At 44.4% G+C, this 21278-nt stretch overlaps 1 protein-coding gene across 2 annotated transcripts in view; it reads left to right on the plus strand.

Moving 5' to 3' along the window:
• CD38 (CD38 molecule) overlaps nucleotides 1–17749 on the plus strand; it is a 53435-nt gene extending 35686 nt beyond the window's left edge. For both annotated transcript variants that reach the window (XM_057502114.1, XM_036921077.2), the window contains 6 exons: nucleotides 1484–1619; nucleotides 5103–5188; nucleotides 8064–8137; nucleotides 9469–9561; nucleotides 9914–10000; nucleotides 13002–17749. In XM_057502114.1, coding sequence (XP_057358097.1) covers nucleotides 1484–1619; nucleotides 5103–5188; nucleotides 8064–8137; nucleotides 9469–9561; nucleotides 9914–10000; nucleotides 13002–13065 — 540 coding nt within the window. In that variant the 3' untranslated portion in view covers nucleotides 13066–17749. The remainder of the gene's footprint in view (nucleotides 1–1483; nucleotides 1620–5102; nucleotides 5189–8063; nucleotides 8138–9468; nucleotides 9562–9913; nucleotides 10001–13001) is intronic.
• The last annotated feature ends 3529 nt before the right edge of the window (nucleotides 17750–21278 follow it).

Genomic DNA, 21278 nt, shown 5'->3' on the forward strand with positions numbered 1-21278 from the left:
GCACGGGTGGGGTTTGTGGGAGACCCTGGAGATTCCTTGGGAGACCGGGATGTCATCAGGGTTAGGATGTCCAGGAAGGGAGGTCAAAGAAAAATGCAGACATGGGAAGAGGAGAGAGACTTGGCCAAACATCAGGCAAATGAAACCTAATGTGAAACCCAGTCCAAACAAAAATAATGCAACCTCGTATAATTACAAAACAGTCACTGACCTCTGATGATAGTGATAACGCCAATTTGCATTTGCAAAGTGCCTATTTTGCTTACAAAGGTTTTTCTTACCCCTTATCCTATTAAATCCCCACAGTCACCTGTGAAGAGGCAGGTCAGGTGTCAGCATCCCCATTTCACCAGGGAGAAAATGGAGGTGGAGTGAGTTCAGATGACCGGGAATGGCTCAGGATGGAGGGTCTTAAAAGTGACCAGTTGAAATGTTAATGGCATGAGATTTGGAACCAGAGAGGCCTGGGTTTTAGTATATTGATTATACTTATACTGAAAAAGACCTGCAATGGTGTGTATCTTTTCTAAAGCTAGCACTTAAGATGAAAATTCAGTGTGTCCCAAATCATTCTGTGAAGCCCGTAAGGCATCCACCAATCATAAGAGAACCAGAGTTTTAGGGAGCTCTCTCCTGGCACACCTGGCATGGGGCTCCACACAGAGGAGCTGCTGGTAAATAATCACCCAGGGGACACTGAAAAGGTAACTCTGGCAAAGATGTGGGACTAAGCACTTACTTGCTATGTCTCATTTTATTCCCTCATCTCAGGGGTTCCTTACAATTATTACTGATACCATTTTACAGACAGGGAAAGTGAGGCTTGGCGATGCTTTGGCCGCCTGAGGGCAGATGGCCAATAAGTACTGGGGCTGAGCTTCCCAAAGCAGTGTGACTGCAGGGTCCATGCATCAAGCCACACCCTCCACTGCCTCCTGTTAAGAGTGAATAGATCCATGGAGCAGAAGATTGTTCTGAAATGTGACTTCCTGTACCTTTAGAAGGAACTCTGAAAACATTTCAGTGTAATGATTTGTGTGTGTGTGTGTGTGTGTGTGTGTGTATGGGAGATTTGGGAAGGGAGCTCTTCAAGAATCAAAGAGCACTTCTCCCAGAAAATAGCACATAAACATAATGGTTTTGCAGACAACTTTAGGAATTTCAGAACTTCCTATGCTTCCTCCAGGGGTGTTCTGATTCTATGTTTATTATAAGGTTTCGATCGGTGGCTTTCATAGTTTTCCTTACTGCAATCCAGAATAATAAGTTCATTTTATATTGTGACCTAGAGCACACCTGCGCGCGCACACACACACCCACACACCCACACACACAGAGCAGGGATGCCCTCAACCAGGCTTACTCACTGTATGTGATTTACTCTGATATTTTCAATGTTTTGCTTTCATTTAGGAAGACATGAATTTGGTTTTTTGACTTACTAAATTGATCTCAATAATGGGTTGTGTTTATTCTTTCTTAGACTCTCTTTTGGAGCAAAACAAGTGAGCTGGCGCATCAGTACACATGGGTCCAGCGGGAGATGTTCACGCTGGAGAACACGCTGCTGGGTCACATGGCTGACGGCCTCAAGTGGTGCGGAGACGTGGGTTCTTCTGGTGAGGGTCCAGGCCGTTCGGGGTGGCCCAGGGGTGTGCAGGGTGAAAGAGTCCTGAGCTCTGCTAGGGGTCCTGGAAGATCCGCGTGGAAGAAGGGGCCACAGGTACCCAGCCTGATGCCATCCATATCCTAATGGCAATGCAGCCGGATGTAAAAAAAAGCATCCTTTAGACCAACTCATGCTTTCTAGAAAAATTCACTTCCGAGAGCAGCATCCACGCTCCTGCATTCACTCTCTTCTGCGTTCAGCCTATGACTTGTTGGTAGGTTGCTTTCTATCGGGGCATCATTCAGGACCAAAGAGTCCTTAAGCAGGGAGACCTTGCGGGGAGCCAGGGCAGAGTCCTTGTTCCACAGAACAGCTGTGGGAGCCATTGGGTGGTGGTTTTTGTGCCGCAGGACAGTGTGTGGCAAATGCTGTCATTTGGCTTAGTGTCATTTGATGTCACTATTTTGCCCCGAAAGACCCAGAACCCCTCACTGTGCAAACGTGTTTTCTACTAAGAAAACCCTATTGAGCCCATTTTCATTTCTTTTTTTCTCTTTTTATTTACACTGTGGATATTTTTACTTTATATTATTTATTCTCTTTTTTATTCCTTTTGACTGTTTTAAAAAACTTATTATAGTAGCTCTTCATCCCAGATTTGCATTATTTCCAATTACAAAGGTGATGCATGCAGATTTGAGAAATAGTTGCATATTACAGAAATGAATAAAAGTAAAAAGTGAAGGTCACCCTGCATCTTTCCCTCACTCCTTAATTTCCATGCCACCTCCAAAGGGGGACTGTTGTCAACAATCAGGTGCACATCCTTCCAGACATTTCCCTATGTTCATGCAGATACATATATTTAAAATGTACACATACTATCCTGCAACTTGCTTTATTCATTTAAAACTAGTATGTATAATACTGCCATAGAACGGCCTCATCATAGCCCCTCTGTGGACGTGTTACAACTTCTTTAACTGTCTCCTATCGATGGAACACTGGGATTGCTTTAGATGTTGCTCTTACAAACACTGTTGCAAAGAACATTTTTGTACACACACCCACAGCACTCCCACCCACCCAGCCCACAACCCACACCCACTACACACCTACCTCCCCAACACAACATACCCTCCCCAATACCAGATAGTAATACTTTAAAATGTCTTTGCCATTTTGATAAATAACACGTCAGCTTGTTTTGCATTTCTTTGATTGTGACACTGATATTTAATGGTAGCTACTTCTCTTTCTCTTGTAAATTGGCAGTTTGTTTTTCTTACCCATTTCAATGGGATATGTTATTTTCTTATTTATTGAAGTTCTGTGTAAATTACCAATAGTAGCTAATAAACGTAATTATGGTAGCTAACTGATAGTAGTAGCCAATATTGGGTACCGACAAAGCCCCAGCCATTGTTCTTCATGTTGTATGCAAACCGAGGCATAGGCTAAAGTAACTTGCCAGCTAGCAAGTGGCAGAGCTGGGGGCAAACCCGGGATTACTGGCTTGAGAACTTGTGCTCTTAACTGACTCTTTCTAAGTAAGGTCACTTTTCCAGATGTCAGTGGTTAGGGCTTCAATATACCTTTTTGGGGGGACACAGTTCAATTCATAGCAAGGTGAAAGTAGAAAGACAGACACTTCCTAGGGCCAGCTGTACACATAGTCACAGAGGGAATGGCTGATGCCTGACTTCTAGGTACCAGAAAGAGTTCCAGGGCCTCCTTTCATGCACCTCCACCATCTGCTTAGTGATTCAAAGCCAAGGTAAGATATGCCCAGATTCCACCCTCATTTTTACTCCACCCTCCCACCATATCTGATCAGCCACCCACATAATCTGCTCCCCTGATGTTATCCTTTCTATCCACCCCCATTGGCCTGCCTGAGGCCACACACTGGCCCTGACAAGCCCTCCCGTCTCGCTGGGACTGCTGTAGATTCTTCCTGCCGCTCCTTACTGCTTTAGGTCCGCCTCCGTCTGGCCACCATATGGGGACAGTGTCTGTCTCTTACCTCAAATATAGATACTCTCTTTTGCCTCCAGAATAAAGTTTGGATTCCTTAGTATGGCCTGGCCTTGTCTTCCTGTACCTCATCATCTGTCACCCCTGCCCCATCACTGTGGCTCTGGCTGTGCTGACTGAAACCCATTAAGTTCTTTCACAACTTGGGACCTTTGCACATTTCTCTGTCTCATCTATCTGAAGACTCCTACTAATCCTTCAAAATCAAGTTCAACATCAACGCTCCCAAGCGGTGGTGCACACCACACCTAACCCAAATTGATCTTTCTTTGATTTATTAGATTATAGTAGGTCGTGTAGTTTCTGAAAGCAGGGCTTAATCAAATCCATCTCTATCCCCAGGATCTAACACCCAAAAAACATATATGCAGTCAAATGCAATGGGTAAAGAAAATACAGTGTGTATGTATACACCATAGAATATTACTCAGCCTTAAAAAAAAAGGAAATCCTGTCCTTTGCAACAACACAGATGAACCTGGAGGTGTTATGCCAAGTGAAGTAAGCCACACAGAGAAAGACAAACACTGTGTGGTGTCACTTATACACAGAGTCTAAAAAAAAATGTTGAACTCATAGGGGCAAATAGGGAAAGACTGATAAAAGAATATAAACTTTCACTTGTAAGACAAATAAGTTCTGAGAATCTAATGTATAACTTGGTAACTATAGTTGCTGACAATGTATCATGTAATTGAAATCTTGCTGAGAGTAGAACTTAAATGTTCTCACACAAACACACAAAGATAAATAAGTGAGGTGAAGGATGGGTTAATGAACATGTAAGGAATCTTTTCACTATGTATATATGTATATTAAATCATCACATTGTATACTTAAAATATCTTACAGTTTTGTTGATCAGTTATACCTCAGTAAAAAAATGATTAAAAAAATATTTGTGTGTTAAGGCAGATATCCTTGGGGGAGTAACACAAACGGAATTGCTGCTCTCTGTTGTATCGCCCTGGTGCCTCAGCCTGTCCTGAGGGGGAGAGTGTGGAGAGACTCAGCGGCCAGCTGCACCCCAGGGTGGGGGGCTGAGGGAGGTGGGGGAGGAAGGCTGTCCCCAAGAGAGAGCTGGCAGGAAGCAGAGGACAGGTTGGCCAGCGTGGCTCCTGAGGGCTCAGTTTTCTCTCTCCTTTTCCCTGGAGGTGGGGATAATGTTGGGAACTGTCTCTGTCAGATGAGGTTTTGCTGCAGTTTCCCAGAACGATGACTCAAAGCTGGTCATTGTGTTCCTGTCTGGGACTTGGAGGGTAAGGTAAGGACTTGGAATGGATTCAGGGGGCATTTAGTTAAATTGGGTCGGGACGTGTCCAGTCTCCATCCGCCATCTTGGCAGTGGTGCCTCTGGGCAATGGCTCCACGGTGATGGGACAGCCAGGTGAGGTTGGAGCTTAATTACACGCTTTCTTTTCCACTTTAATTATCTTCCATAAACTGTGTCTTGTAGAAATGAACTATCAATCTTGTCCAGACTGGAGGCAAGACTGCATCAACAACTCTGTTTCTGTGTTCTGGAACACGGTGTCCAAAAGGGTGAGTGCCCCGAGGGGAAGTCTGGAAGTGTGGAGACCAAAGACCTTAAGAGGTCATGCAGTCAGAGGTTGGTTTTAATTCTTTTGGATCACAGATCCTTTAGGAACAAAAATGTAGGATCCTTTCCTGAGAAAAATGTTCTTGAGCATACGGCAGAAGATTTTCACATATAATTTTAGGGTATTCATGGAGGGACGGACTCCAGTTGAAGAATCCCTATGCTAAGCCATGTTTTGGCTTTGACTGTCAGAAATCTCCAGCTTGGTTTAATCCTCTGATCCAGGTATTGGCCAGTCTTAGATTCCTGGGACAGTCTGGTTAATCTACATTAAAGACCACGTCCTGTATGCCGAGCACCATCCTCAAGTCTCTATACAGATTAGAGCCTTTTATCCTCACAAAAGCCCCTTGTAGTGGGTACCATGAGTATCATACCCATTTTACAGATGACAAAGTGGAGGTGCAGGTAAATAAACAGTCTACTAAATGTGTGCAGTCAGTGGCAGATCGGGGACTTTATCCCAAACTGACTCCAGATCTGGAATCCGGGCTGGGAAATACTCACCATCCCTCCCTACCTCCCTCTGCTTCTGTTTCTGTATTCCTGACTTCATTCTAAGCTACCTTTGTGCATTTATTTTTCTTCTGTGTTGCTTCTTTGCAAGTGAAATGGAAAAAAAAAAAAGGAAAGAAAGGAAGAAAGAAATGAAGGAAATAAGAAGAGGGAGAAAGTAATACTCTACTACTGACAATCCCTGAAATTAAATGTACATATCTGAGTTGCTGGGACAAGTGGAAACTCACATTTATTTGTGAAGGGCATATTTATGACAAGCCCTGAGCCAAGTGCCTTACCTACATGGTCCTCACAATAGGGGATGTGAGGATGAGCAAATCCCCCTGTCACAGGTGAGGAAATTAAAACTCAGAAGTTAAGTGATGCGCCTGAGGTCGGTGTCTAGTAGGTAGGGTCGCTGAGAACCTAACCCACCTTAGGAAGATTCAGGTGAAGCACGGTATGGTAGAGGCAAGAGGTCAGCCTGGGATTTGAAGTAAAGAGACTGTTTAAACTTGGGCTGATTCTTCAGCCATTCTGACCTTCAGATTCCTCTTCTGTCAAACATGCCTGTCCCATAGGGTTACTGCAATGTTTAAACTAGTTACCACTATCCGTTAGCGAACTCAGAATGAATTGCTTTAATAAATATTTGTGGAGTATTTACTATGTGCTGTGAAAAAGCAGAGGCACTATATAGCTTTTTCTTTATGTTTGCTTGCTTTTTCTGAGAAAGTTCCTATTTCTTATATCACTCTGATATGTCGGGGGGCAGTGCTGTTGCTAAAAATGTTTAAAGCCAAGTCCCCTGTTACATGTGCCAAGCACTTGCTGTGTTTCCATTGTCCTGGGAGCTGGAAGCCCAGGTGGAAGGTGATTGAAGGCTTCCTCGATCGTGGTCAAATGCTCATAGATGTGTGTGGACAGACATTCCTTCTGTCTTACTAGATTCATTCTTTGTCTGACTCTCAATAGAGGCAGGGCTGCTGGGGGTTGAATCCCCATCTCACTTCCTTGCTTCTAAGTGCTGTGACCTCGGGGCAAATTGACCCAATACTACTTCTTGGGGACTTATGACAATTGTATAGTGTAGGGTCAGTGATGGGCACCTGGAAGCACTCTCTTGAGTTGGCACTTGTGATTGATAATAATGGGGCCTCTGTCTTCTGCTCATCACCCCCCAGAAGGAAACAGAAGCCGAGCTGGATTTTTATAGTTCAGTTCGAAATTGTTCAGTGGTGTTTTATCACCTGTAGAATAAAGGCTGGATCCCTTGGCAGAGCATTAAGGGTCCCCATGAATAATTTATCTATCCAGCCTCAGCATCCATTGACGTTCTCCCAAAGCACCACCGCTCTCTCAAGCCCCCAGAGCTTCCTGCTTGCCTCAGCCGTTACCAGCTGAAGCCCTAGTCATCCTCCAGGACTTGGCTTCTGCCTCCCTCTGTTATGCTTCTGGTCCTTTCCCAGCTCCTTCCCTGAGTATTTGGACTTCTTGCTGCTCTTTGCCCCTGCCTCCTCCCTTCCTCTCTTCCTTCTGCAGAGCTCCCCTGGGCGCCCACTCTGAGGTGCGCCGACTAGGAGGCCCGGGGGCTGCCGTGGGGAGCATGACAGCCAGGCTCGGAGGGGACCAGAGCCACATTAGGTGGGTCTTCACAATGCACAGAGTTGGATGGTGGGAGAAGCGGACCTGAGCTAGTCTTGGGGGTCAGGGGGGGCCTCCTGGAAGAACGGGCAGGTTGCTTTGTTCTGTTCATTTTGTGTTCCCTGGAGTCTAGCAAAGATTCCAGCTGAGTGTTTGGTGCATGAAGGAATAAAAGTCTGTGCTCACTCATACCCACTCATTCATTTCCCGTTTCTCTCAGAGCCTGGGCAGGCCGGTGACACCTGCTGTCCTCAGCTTCCCTTTCTTGGTGTTCCCATTTTGCTCACCCCTTACTCGTCCACGCTGCTCCCACTAAATGAAGAGTGCAGTGTCGGCGGTGCGCGGCAGCCAGAGCACGCTGTCATCTTCCTCCTTCACTGATGCTTTCCTGACCCACCTGGGCTTCCAGCTTCTGAACTGCCAAATTAGCAATCCTATGCTCAGTGATGTTGACCTCCTTGTTCAAACACAGATCGGAGCCACTGCTGTCAAGACTCTCATGTGAAGCAAAGTCCATCCAGTAGCTTGGGATGAAAAGGGCAGAGCTGGTGTAACTGAGCTAGAGCCATGCAGGGTGTTCCCTCCTTAACCAGCCAAGAGCTTTTCTGGGGGGGCACTGCTGGGGCACGGTGGTTAAGCTTGCATGTTGAGGAATGGTGGCTTTTTTTTTTTAAGTTTGCAGAAGATGCCTGTGGTGTGGTCCATGTGGTGCTCAATGGGTCCATCAGTAACCCCTTTGATGAAAAAAGGTACTCATTTCTTTACCTCCTCTTTACAAGGGTTAGCACGGCTTCCTAGTGACTCTCTCATCCCTAGAAGAATATGCCTTTCATATTTAAGGTCAGTACTGAAGATATGGGCTAAAAAAGGTAAAATATTCCACGGGGAGCTCGTTTTCTAAGTCAGTGTCTTTGTCTGGCTTCTCCTCTGTGTGAAATCCTCTAACTGTCCTCCTGAGAGGTGTACTGTGTCCACTCCTCCCCTGGACTTCGCGAGGCCCGGTGTGAGTTCTCAGCTCTCTTACTCTGGCTGCCCGTGTCCCACCTCTGTGCGTGCTATAGGCCCCTCCCTACAGCAAGCCCCTCCCCACTGCTGCCTACCTAACTCCTCTGTCCTCCATGAATACATAGTGTGACCCCTGGTCAGCAGAAAAGCTACTCCTGGGTGTGCTGGCTTCTTGGCCTTGATCATGATCTCTTAGCAATTCATTGTAGTGGTTAAAGGCAGGAACTCCAGAGGTCATTGAATACTACCTGTGTGCCCTTAGGCAGGGCACCGGACCTCCGTGAGCCCCTGTAGTGTGTACCTGAAGAGGTGATGGTGATGTCATGATTAACTGAGATAATGTATGAAAAATGCTGAGCTCTGTGCCTCACAACAGAGAAAGTGCTCAATGAGAATCAGCTATTTTTCTGTCAATAAATCCACACTGCTGAATCTGGCCTTCCTTCTGTAGGGGGTCATCCTTCTGTACTTTTTACCACATTGATTATCTTTTCAGTCTCTGTTCTCTAATCTTTCCCTGGATAAAGCTGAATTGAGAGGAGGGAGATACATGAATGTTCTCTGGCCACTTAAGGTGCCCAAAACTCATCTTTCTTCTCTCCTGTTTGAATATTTAATTCCACAGAGCAGCATGGTCCTTTTGTCTTCTTCTGACCCTAATATTACGGGATTTGGGGTGAAAGTGTTAAGTTCCAGAATTTCCTGACCTGACATTAGGGATCCGAGTCCTTGCAACAGGAGTGGCGGCTCTCAGGGGCTAATGGGGACGAGGTTAGGGCAGGGGACACGAGGGGCTTTCAAAGCAGCTGCTTCTCAGACCTCACCGAGTGTGTGGAGCACCTGGCGGGTTGTTCTGCTGCGCAGTGACAGAATAAAAGAATCTCATTTTGAGGATCTTACTTGTTGAGGGTCACACTGAATGAGAAAAGGTGACTGTTTCTAATGCAAATCGTGGGTCAGTTCCAAAGGGTAGGTTCTAACCAATGGCATGCTGCCTGCTGGCTTTTGACAGAGGCTTGGGTGCCTGAGGGATTTCGTTTGGGGTTAATAATGTCCTTTGTCTCTTTCATCTTAGCACTTTTGGACGTGTGGAAATCTTTAATTTGAATCCAAAGAAGGTTCATACACTTCAAGCCTGGGTGATGCATGACATCGGAGGACCCCTCAGGTATATGTCACTACTTGGCAACCGTATGTTCTCAGGGTCACTTAGGAATCAGTCCAGGAAAGAATCCACGGTCACAAGAAGGCATTGATTGAGAACAGACTGGCTTAGGAAATGAATGGGGCCTTACCCCACATTCAGCCCATCCCGGCAACCTCTCAAATTTATCTCCATGGTACACATCCACCTAGTTCATGCCTTCAGCTCCCCTACTGACCTGGGAGATCTTAGAAGGACCTCTGCTTCACCTCTTTTTCCCAGGTCCTTGCGCAGGGCCTGCTACCTAGAAGAAACTATGACTCAAGAAATGCTTTGGGGATCTTGTTATTTTAACACTTTCTTCTTTCTTTCCCAGTGACTCATGCTCAGGTTCCTCCGTAAGTGATCTGAAACTGATTATAAGCAAAAGGAATATTACGTTTATCTGCCAGAATAACTACAGGTAATATATTTCTTCTGGAAGAATAAATGCCTTCTGGCCGTCTGCAGGCATTTCCCCTTCCTTGGCCATCTCTGAGCCAAGACGACTGTTCTGTGAATCCCTCTCGGGCCTTGACTGTGATCTGGGGAGGTGACCTGTGGTTATCTTTGTCTCTCCCCATAGCCCAGACAGTGGACCATGAGTGGTCTTCCACTGGCCACCTTTTCTCCGTCTTCTTCTTCCTCCCCTCCCTTCCCACCACAAGCGTCGATTTGCCTCTGAAGCTGACCCAGCGTATGAGGGCGTATTTCCTGGATTCCCATGTGAGAGGCCTGACCCAGGGCTTACAGGCCTGCTAGCTTTCAGAGGGTACATTTTGCCAAATGCAAAGAATTTGTAAAATCTTTATGACTTGGCATAATTTTGCATATGAAGCTTCTTCAGTTGGATCTCAATGCAGACACCTAACACTTGGTAAGCTGCCACATGGAATACTACCAAGCTTTATCTTTTAAAAAAATTAAACAATGTAAAGTCTTTAAAAAATTTTAACAATAATGTATGTTTACTGGAGAAAAGTTTAAAATTACAGATAGGTATGCATTTTTTAAGTCATCTGCAACTCTTATCAGAACTGGGACCCAATACTTAATACTGGCAGGGACCCTTTGCTAGAAGCCTTTGGAGGTTTTGTCGTTCGTGGTACCTGAGAACAAGACAGGGGCAGAGAGAAGTTTCCCAAAGAATGTGGCAGCTGAAATGCTAGGATACTTTCCATCTGCTTCCTGGTACCACCCTCTCCCACCAACTCTGCCAGAAAAGCAGAGGACAGATTCAAGCAACATTCAAGGAGGGCTTTTCTTTCCCAAATGACCTGCATTTCCCTTCAGTCAGCTGGCTTCTCTCAAAACTTCCAGAAAATAACAAGCCTTCTACAGCGGTTAGATGGGAAAACAGAGAGAACAAAGGAACAAATATAAAAGAAATGTTGCAAACTCCTGACCAGTCTAAGCTACTCAACGAGATTTTGCATTAATACTAAAACCTAGAAGACTGGGGAATGCACACGAGTCTTATTCTCAGTGCTCTTCAACTTGTTTCTCAAATCAAACATTCCCCTTCTTTCATTAATGGCTGTTAGGCACCCTTGCTCCTGCCTGCTGCAGGCTCCACATGAGCCCACTCGTCTCCACTGGGAAAGGACATAAACACACCTTCCATCTGGATTTGCACAGTGGCCCATGTAGGAAGGGAATGATTTTTAAGCCAACATCTGTCATTCAGCGGATCTGCTCATGTGGCCTTAGGCTTGAAATCACTTGTTTTCTCCAGCCATGAGATCATCATGCATTCAGCATGTTGTTCTGAGTTAACAGACCCTCAGAGCCTCTTGTGTGTAAGAGTCCTGGTGGCTTTGCAAGAAAACTCCCTTCAGGGAGCCATAGTGAGTGTAATATAGATAGAAACTGGGGTTTAAATCACTCCATCCCAAACATACCTTCCAAACATACCTGACCAGCTGTTTTGGTGTGTGTGATTGTTTAATAGGCATACAGAAGTGTAATGGCATTTATATGGATTAGACCTCGTACTGATTCTGTTGCTACTTCTTCATAAATCCCACCATGCAGAGACAAACACTGTTAACCTTTGGCTGCATATCCTTCAAGTCCTTTTCCTCATTTTTACAAACACATGCACACACACACACATTCTCTCTCTCTCTCTCTCTCTTTCAATCTGTCTCTCTCACAGTCCTGATAAAAAATATACAGAATTTCTTAACATAGATTTTAACCTATGGAGTGACACAGGCTATAATACTTTTTTGGGTTGCCTTAAAAGTAGCATATGTTCAGCATGCTTTTTCTGATGTATTTAAAGAAAACCTAAAGGGTATCTTTCTCCCTCTGTGTTATTTCGAAATGTGCTGTCTTGGCTCATCAACCTATTATGCAACGTATCGAAACTGTGTCCATTTTACTGAAGTACTGGATATGAATATATACGTATTTCTGGACAGAGATCATCTTAGCAGCATAATTGCTGCTGCTTTTCTGAAACTGAATTCCCAATAAGTTAGGAGCTAATTAAGAAACTTACCACATTCTCTTCATTTAATAGAAAGCAAGGTGGCTTGAAAACTCCTAAATAATCTTAGAAGGATTCCTTTTCCATAGCAGTATTACCTTAAGGAAGGGGGCGCTTTCTTCCCCTAGAATGCATTCACGTGGGGATCCCAGGCTACCATATGGGTGAGGATGGAGTGACTTTACGCTTAGAGCTGCTGTGCCCAACTGGTCCTGACAGTTGGCTGGTGGTGAGCCTGAGATGGCCTTTCCCAGAAACCCCCGGGTGCTGGTAGCTGCTTCTAAGGATCTCTCTCTTCCTTGACACATGATTACTAAAATCAGATTCAGCTACAATTTAATGAACCATTTCCCCCATTCTTTACCATCCCACTCCATGTGCCAGCCACTCCCATTGGGCCGTGTTGCTGTGTTCTTTCATTTTTATGGAAACGAGACTCATACGCTGGCTACATACTTACCTCGGATTTGTTCTGTGCAAAGGGTGTGTGGTCCTCTTGCTCAGGGCCTCCACGTTCTCCCAGGGAGTGTAGAACCTCAGTGCTGCCTCTGACCCTTTGGCCGACCCTCTCCTGGGGAGCCCCCCATCTCAAGTCACTGCTTCTGCTGGGTCTTGATCCTCAGCTGACCTTCATAGCACATACTAGAGCCAGACATTCATTTCATCTCCACATAGGATCACCAAACATCTCTTCCCAGTATCTATTTCTATGAATTTACAGGTGACATGACATGAAATCAGACCACACTTTTGTCATTCACTCCTGGACTTGATCATTCTCTGTGTTGTCCCTGAAGCAAAGGAACTCGTGTGGATGCCAAGTGGTCCATACATACCTTTGTTGCTAATGAAGGGGATGCTTTCACTGGTGAATTGAACCATAGATGTATTCTACTGTCTTTTGATCTCCCTTTTTCCTTTCTTGTCACAGGCCTGTCAAATTTCTTCAATGTGTGAAAAATCCTGAGCATTCATCTTGCAGATCTAAGAAATGAGCCAGGGGCCGTGGTTGTTTCCGATCTTCGAGCCCTTGCAGCATGTATCAACATGCATGACTTAGGAGACACGCTGGTGGGATGCTGAGAATTTGGGGGGAATCCTCTCTCATAATGTCAACACTGGAGATGGAAGCTTTGACCCAGTCTTAAAATAACTTATGTTATTGGCATAGTTTTTATTTTGATCTCCTAATATTCAAGAAAAAAGTACTGTATTCAATTAGAATGCAAATGTTATATTATTTCATTTTAATTTTCATATGTTAAAATATTTTTATGTTGTTTGTATGTTGGTAGCATCTTTCCTGTTGAAGGTTCAGCAAACCTTTCTTATTGATACAGGCAGGTAAAGAAAGGTAAATGTCCAAGGTTTTCAGAAAACATTACATTTCTAAATGAATGACATTGCTCCATGATATGTTTTTGTACCTTTCCTACAGATAATTAAACTAGAAATGCCATGGTTACGGGGCATGTTGGGAAATGTGTTCTGTAGGATATAAGCTAAGGTAGGTAATTATGTGATGTGATGGATATGTTAATAAGCTTAATTGTGGTGATCCTTTCACAGTGTATACATATACCAACACATCACATTGTATACCTTCAATATATACCATTTTTATTCATCAATCATACCTTAATAAAGCTGGAAAAAAAACCCAGTTATCCCTGGGGTGGAGAGTTGAGTTAAATAAGCTGGTGATGCACGGCCAAAGGCAACAAGTCCTTTCACCTCCCCACCCCACCCCCTGCCAAGATCAAGTAAGTTGGGCAGCTGGAGAGAGGATGGGTCTTCACCCTGGGTGTGCCTCAGGGGTCACGGCGGTGGGAGTAGATGTCAAGGAGAGTCCGAATTTACAGTCTGCTGAAAACCCACAAGTCCTCACTCACTCCTCTTTAGCTTTTGGGAGATCAGAAGAGGAATTGTGCTGTTTGCTTTCCAGCAAGAATCTCAGCTTTGAGAGTCACATGCTGACACACCTTTGTTCTGTATTGAGAAATGTAAAGACCTCTTTCGGAGGCCTACTTTTGAGACCTTTGGGAGTCTAATGTGATGACAGTTAAACTTGCAATTCTCAGTAAGGCACTTAAAGGCTTGATGCACAATACAGACCTGCAAAGAAGAGAAAACTAACGTACCGTATGCAGCATTTCACATAGTGTTTCAGCCAGTGATCGCAGCTGCAGCAGCGGAATACAACTCTGGCTGGAAGTAAACGTTTTACAGAATAGCTGGAGTTTTTAGGTCCTCCAGGAGGGCAAGAAATAGTTTGGAAGCCCTTTAGTCAGAACACCTCAAATGACTGTACAGGCTGTCAGGTAGAGTTCTTGCTCTGAGGACAGTTGGCTGTCACTTTGTCACTGTCATATGTGGCCACTGCTGTTTTGAGAATCGAAGTGCAGTGGTCCCTCCTTATCCACCGGGGATACATTCCAAGACTCCCAGTGGTTGCCTGAGACCGTGGATAGTACTGAACCCTAGATATATTTTTCCTATTCATGTATATATATATATATATATATATATATATATACATGTACACACACAATAAAGTTTAATTATAAATTAGACACACTAAGAGATTAACAGTATAATTAATAATAAAATAGAGCAATTATAACTATACGCTATAATAAAAGTTATATGAAAGCAGTCTCCCTCAAAATATCTTAGTGTACTGTACTCACCCTTCTCATGGTGTGAGATGATAAACTGCCTGCTCAATGAGCTGAAGTGAGGTGAATGCTGTAGGCATTATAACCTAGCATTTTGCTGCTATGGACCTTCTGGTGGTACACCACAAGGAGGATCATCTGTTTCTGGGCTGTGGTTGACCGTGGGTAACTGAAACCACAGAAATCGAAACCAAGGGTAAGCGGACCTGCTGTAGCCTACGTGGGTGGTGGATGGCACATGGTGGCTGATGCATGAAGCATGGCTCCTGCCTCCTTGGCTGGCCAGCCTAACATTCACAGTTGCATAGATCCGTCTTCTGCACAGAGCCAGGTACATGTGTATGCTTATAGCAAAAGCTCAATTTCTCTACCTGTGAAATGGGGGTGGTAATTGTGTCTACCTCTAAGTAGTTTTTAGCCTTAAGCAAGATGATAGATGTACAATTCTCAGAACAGTGTTTAACACAGTAAGAGCGCGATTAAGGCTAGTTTTTTTTTAATTGAAAAAGCCCCAACTCTTAGAACCTGTTTTTATTCTGGAGAAAATTCCTTGTCAGCCTATATGATTTAGAAGCCGAGGCACTAGGGATGGAGAGGGGATGGTAGGGACTGGCTATCTTGCCACCCAGCAGGGTCACCCACACTCTCTCACAGCTTGACTCATCCTAGCTGGTTAGCACTTCCCCACCCGAGAGGACGGGCCAGGTACCCTGAGACCTTTGCTAAGAGCTGGCTCCCATCTCAAGCTGGATGTTGACAAACGGTATCATCAGGACCTGGTCCCCCCATCCCGAGTCTGAGATGTGTAATTTTCATCCTTCAAGCCGACCAGGAGTGTGACAGCCTCCCCTGGCACTGCCAATCCAAGCCTGTGCTGTCCTGACCAGGACGTGCCATGCTGGCGACAGCAAAGGCATGCAGCTCCTTGGGAGAGTGGGGCCGACAGACAAATGCACAGGAAGTGGAAGTTGCCTTCCGGAGCAATGAGCAAACTGAAAGTACGTTGGAACAGGGTGAGCTTGAGAGGTGGGGTAGCTGACCCAGCCTTCAGTGCCAGAGCAAATCTCTCCCTTTGTGAATGATACCTAACAGTCTGCTCCGTTTCCACAAGGTTGCCTTTCAGGGAATTTCCCTGAATGGGTAGAATAATAAGACCCAAGTAGGCTGCTGCAGGAAGTAGGGCCCCTTTGGAGGCCCCTCCTAGTTGCTGAGTCCTGTCACGTGGTCCGGCTCTGGGCCGCAGAGGTCGCGACCATCTCTGGGCACACCTCGCTTGGACGGGGGAGGCGGGAGGAGGGAAGCACCGTGGGGCCGTGTTAGGTGTCCTTCCTGAGGTCAGCTTTCTGGGACATTGATCCTGTGCTATCAGATGGGATCATTGTAAAGATGTTGTTTTTAAGTGTCACCAGTGATCATGTCAAACAATAAAAGTAACAAAATAGACGTTTCCATAATAATTTATTACAGAATCATGAAAGACTCATGGAAACTTTCGGCTGCAGAGCAATGACTCAGCCTCACTTGACAAGCCAAGGCGCTGAGTCCTTCCCCGGGAAGTCACAGAGGTTGGATGCTGAGCTGTAGGCAGTAGCTTAGGAGTCACGGTTTTCCTCACTTGTCTCCCTTTCTTATCACCAAGCCTAGGAACCTACAAGTGATGTGGTGGTGATTGCCGATGTTGCCTAGTATCCATTATTTCCTTCTTTTTAAGAAAGAGATAGTATTTTAAAGGAATATATTAGGACTGACAAGGAGCACATCTGCGTCCTTGTCAGTCCTAATCATCTCATCCTGAGCTCTCTTGAAAAGTATTTCTCTTCTGAGTAGTATTTCCCCACCTCCCATTTTCACCCAGGAACACGGTTTCACGGCCACAGAATACACGCACAGTTCAGCAGCTGGCTCTGCCCAGTGCATGTGAGCAGGCATGATTTAGGCACACGTGTGGGCATCTTACAGACAGAGCCGCTGGCCCCAGCGTTCCCTTCCCCCCTTACCTTTGCTGGAAGACAGTGAAGCCCAGTAGCAGCCTCAGACCTGGAGATGGAAGCCACAGGGAGAGGACGGCGAGCCCCTTCCTCCACCTTACCACTCTCACTCTGAATCTCAGTGCTGGCACAGCGTGGCCTGCTTTGTCCTCAACCCTGGGCACACAGGAGAGACTCAAAAGTATTTGTTCTCAGTGCTCCTGTCTCCGCGGTCCCTTGATTGCCTCGGCATCTGTTTCCTCTTCCGGGCTTGGCTGTGCGGGTCACTGCAGCCTCACTATTAAACACTTGACTTACTGGTAATTCATTCAACCACCACTATTAGATCCTTTCCTTGGTTCTGGGTGCTGGTGACAGAATATTGATAGAAATGAACATGGGCTACTTCATGGAGCTTATTGCCTGCTCCCTGTAGACTTCAGGGGGCAATCTCGCTGCAGCTTGGACCCAGCCAAAGCCGTTCCCCACTAACCCCCTTCACAGCCACCCCCTGTGCTGGCCGAGGAAGCTGGTTTTTCAAGAGGGCTCAGGGTGACATGGTCAGGACTGTTGGGGACACAGACGTGTTCCATGAGCACAAAGCCCATGGCAGGAGGCAGAGGATGAAGCTTCCCCCAAAGGGGGAGGTAGACAAGTTTCCTTTAAAATGGTTTTATTAACCAAGTGACCATTTCCTCAATGTAAGCAACACAGATAATAAAAAATAAAAATAAAATCATTGATAATCTCACCACCCAGGGTAACCACCTCTAACATCCTATGTATATATTGTACACTTTTCATGTAAATTGTATTTTTCATATAAATCACACACATACATGCTAATAAACATTTCCTTTTCACGTTTTAGAATTTCTGGTCAGGATGTGTCTTAGAATCAATGCGTTTATAAAACAGCATGTCATGGTTTAATTGGAAGTATCTCCTTAGTGATCACCCTGCAGGGACTTGAATTTTTCAATAATATATTGTGAGCGTTATCGTAAGTCAATAAATAGAGCTCTGCATTGTCATTTTAATTGGTAAATAATATTCTACCACATAATTGTACCATAATTTACTTCTCCATCCCCTATTTTAGTACATTTATTTTATTTACATTGAAAAAAGTAACCAAGGTGGAAGAGGCTATGTATAGGGGAGGCTGTGCATGTTTGGGGACGAGCATTATATGGGAAATCTCTGTATTTGCTATTTGATTTTGCTGTGAACTTAAAACTGTTCTAAGAAATAAAGTCTGCTAAGGAGAAATTTAAAAATATATATATATATGAACAATGCAACTCAAAGCAAGTCACATGGCCAAGCTCAGATTCAAAGGATAGAGAAATAAAGTCTGCCTTGTGTTCAGGGGACCTGCAAATTCACATTGCAAAGGAATGTGTATACAGAAGTGGGAGGAATGCGTGGATATTGTTTTTACCATTGGCCACACTTTGGAAGGTTTTAAACTGGGGACAGACATGATCAGATTTGCAATATGGAAAGACCCTCCAATGATTTTTTAAAGGATGAATTGGAAAGCAGCTTGACTAGATGTAGAGGGTCTGCAGGCCACTCTTACACCAAGTTTTTCCACCCCCACCCCGCACCCCCCAGCTTTCTAGCCACCTCTTGCCATCACCCTCCGCACACACTGTTCTCAGCCTGGCACACTGGCAGTAAAACGTAGCGGTAAGCCTCTGGCTGGTCACTGGGCTTGAATTCTGCTGCAAATTCTTGCAAGTTGTGTGATCCTAACGAACCTTCCCTGGGCCTTCAGCATAAAATGATAAGTGCCTGGCTTGCCATCTGGGTTCAATAAATGGCTGTAATTATTATTTTCTAGTGCTTGTTCTACCTTGCAGAGTCCCCATTGAGAGAGAGGGTGAGTTGGAACAGGTGTTCCTCTAGGGGGCAGCACAGAGCCTCACAGAACACAGGCTCCGGACAACACTGAGAGGATTCTAGCTTTTGCACACATTGGCTGTAAGCTTTTATGCACTTCAGTTCCCTGATTTGTAAAATGGGGTAAGAACAATAACAGCCTTGTCGGGTTGCTGTGAGGCTAAGAATTAGTAAAGATTAGATTTCTTTTCAAATAACAGAATCCCTGTTAACCACAGTGGATTAAACAGTGACAGGTGTTTATTTCCTCTTTCTCATGGGAAAGCCCAGAGGGCAGCGGTCTAGGGCTGGTAGGATGGTTCAGCTCCGTAAGGTCTGCAGGTACCTGACCTTCTTCCTCGTCATGGTAAGGCCACCCTCTTGTTTTCAGGGTCCAAGGTGGCTCCCAGTCAGGACACCCATGTTCCAAGTCCCAGGAGGGAGGAGAAAGGATGACAGGGAGCCAAAGAGTAAATCCTCACTGCCTCTTGAAAAAGTGCTCAGAAAGCTGTCACAGACACTCCTGATAACACCCCATTGGCCAGGACTTACTTGTGTGGCTTCATTAAGCCAGGTAGAAGGCCAGAAGATGAAGGCTTTATTCTGTCCAGATGGGAACAAGTTAAAAGTGCTATTCCTGTAGACAGAAGCAAGAATGGCTGCTGGAGAGACAGCTAGCTGGCACAACCCACTCATGCCACGTAACCCTTGGCGACAGGTACAACAGATGTAAGTGTGTAACAGATGTCTGTTGTCATCATTTTTATTTTCCATCTACATATGCTTTGCTCTTTGAGAACTCAGGAGAAAGACTCTCAGCTCTGAGCTCCCTGGGACTCTGCCGTCTGGTCGTTGGAGGCCAGGAGCAAGCCTTGTGACTGTGAGGTCAGATGTGTTTGTTGAAGCCTACATCCTTCCAAAGACTCCATCCAAGTGTTTTAAATTATCTGAAAGAGATCAACAAAATTATGTTATTTCTATAAATCGGGACATACACTCTTTGGAGTGTGTTGGGGTGGAAATTTCTGTAGTCTTCATGGCTTAAAATACTCCAGTTTTCAAAAGGAATAGGAAGCTCAGTGTGTAGTTTAAAAACTAACTGATAGACCACTATCAAAAGACAAGAAATAACAAATGTTGGTGAGGGTGCAGAGACATAGGAACCCTCTTACACTGTTGGTGGGACTGCAATCGGTGCAACTACTGTGGAAAGCAGTATGGAGGTTCGTCAAAACACTAAAAATAGAAACACCATTTGACCCAGGAATTCCACTCTTAGGAATTTACCTGAAGAAGACAAGATCCCTGATTTGAAAAGACATATGCACCCCTGTGTTTACTGCAGCACTATTTACAGTAGCCAAGATATGGAAGCAACCTAAGTGTCCATCAGTAGATGAATGGATAAAGAGATGCGGTACATATACACAATGGAATATTATTCAGCCATAAGAAGAAAAGAAATCCTGCATTTGCAACAACATGGATGGATCTAGAGGTATTATGCTCAGTGAAATAAGGCAGGTGGAGAAAGACAAATACTATATGATTTCACTTATTTGTGGAGAATAACAACAAAGCAAAACTGAAGGAACAAAACAGCATTAGACTCACAGACACTGAGAAGGGACTAGCGGTTACCAAAGGGGAGGGGAGTGGGTGGGGGTGGGGAGGAGGGAGAGGAGGATGTTGAACTACTGTGATGTACATTTGATAAAATAAAATATAAAAAATTAACTGATAGAAATATGTTTGATCTGAATAAAGTATATCTGGAAGAAAAAGAAGTTGGTAGAATTAGGTGGAAAGGTACATAAATGAGAAAGTGTTTGAAAATGTAGGTATTCACATGGGGTTTTCCTCTTGAGTTAATTTATCTCAAGTATATGTATTAAATTCATGAGCTATCACCAAGCTGGGCACACACATGTGTTTTTGAATAAGAAACTTAAAAGCAAATATGAAACTTCAGAGTAGAGTGTTTTCTATGTCTGTCCTATTTTGCAAAGTCAGGACTGGGGGTGTTAAGAGTCACTAAAGGCACAAAATTTAAGTAGGCAATTTAAGGACTCCCAGGATCATGCAACTGACTTCAGGTCCCATTTGCCTCACCTAGTCCTGTTCCTGCCATTCGATGTGTAGCTTATTAATGAATAGGGTTAAAAAGGGTTATTTTCTTGTAGGGTTAAGAGACAGTCTTTAAAGATTTTGCATTGAAAAACTCAAAATGTGTAAAGGTTTTTGGTATATACTGATTAATATTTAAAGGAACTGTAGAAGAAGACTCACTAGAAATACTCAGAATAAACAGGGAATTTCAGTTAATACTATTGAAACACTACTGAAATAATTCCAGGAAATATGGTTTTTACAATACAATTAAACTTCTTAGATGCTGTCAGATATGAAAAGCGCTTCTTACTTTTAAAGTGGTATAATAATGAACAATATCCAATTACTTCTCTTCTTTTTATGAACTCATGACTACCTAAAAATTAATAGAGCAATTAATAAAATATCTTTTCTTTTAATGTTTCTTAGAGCTGTTTTGTTTTGTTTTTAAGAGGTCTTTTTATTCACAAGTCAAACAACAATCCATCCAAAGGGAACTGGTAATCTATTGGCTCAGAACAAAGAATGTATTCAGGATGGCAGCAACTGCAATTTCTAAAATAT

The sequence above is a fragment of the Manis pentadactyla genome, chromosome 5 (genome assembly GCF_030020395.1).
Source record: "Manis pentadactyla isolate mManPen7 chromosome 5, mManPen7.hap1, whole genome shotgun sequence".
Classification (NCBI taxonomy): Eukaryota; Metazoa; Chordata; class Mammalia; order Pholidota; family Manidae; genus Manis; species Manis pentadactyla.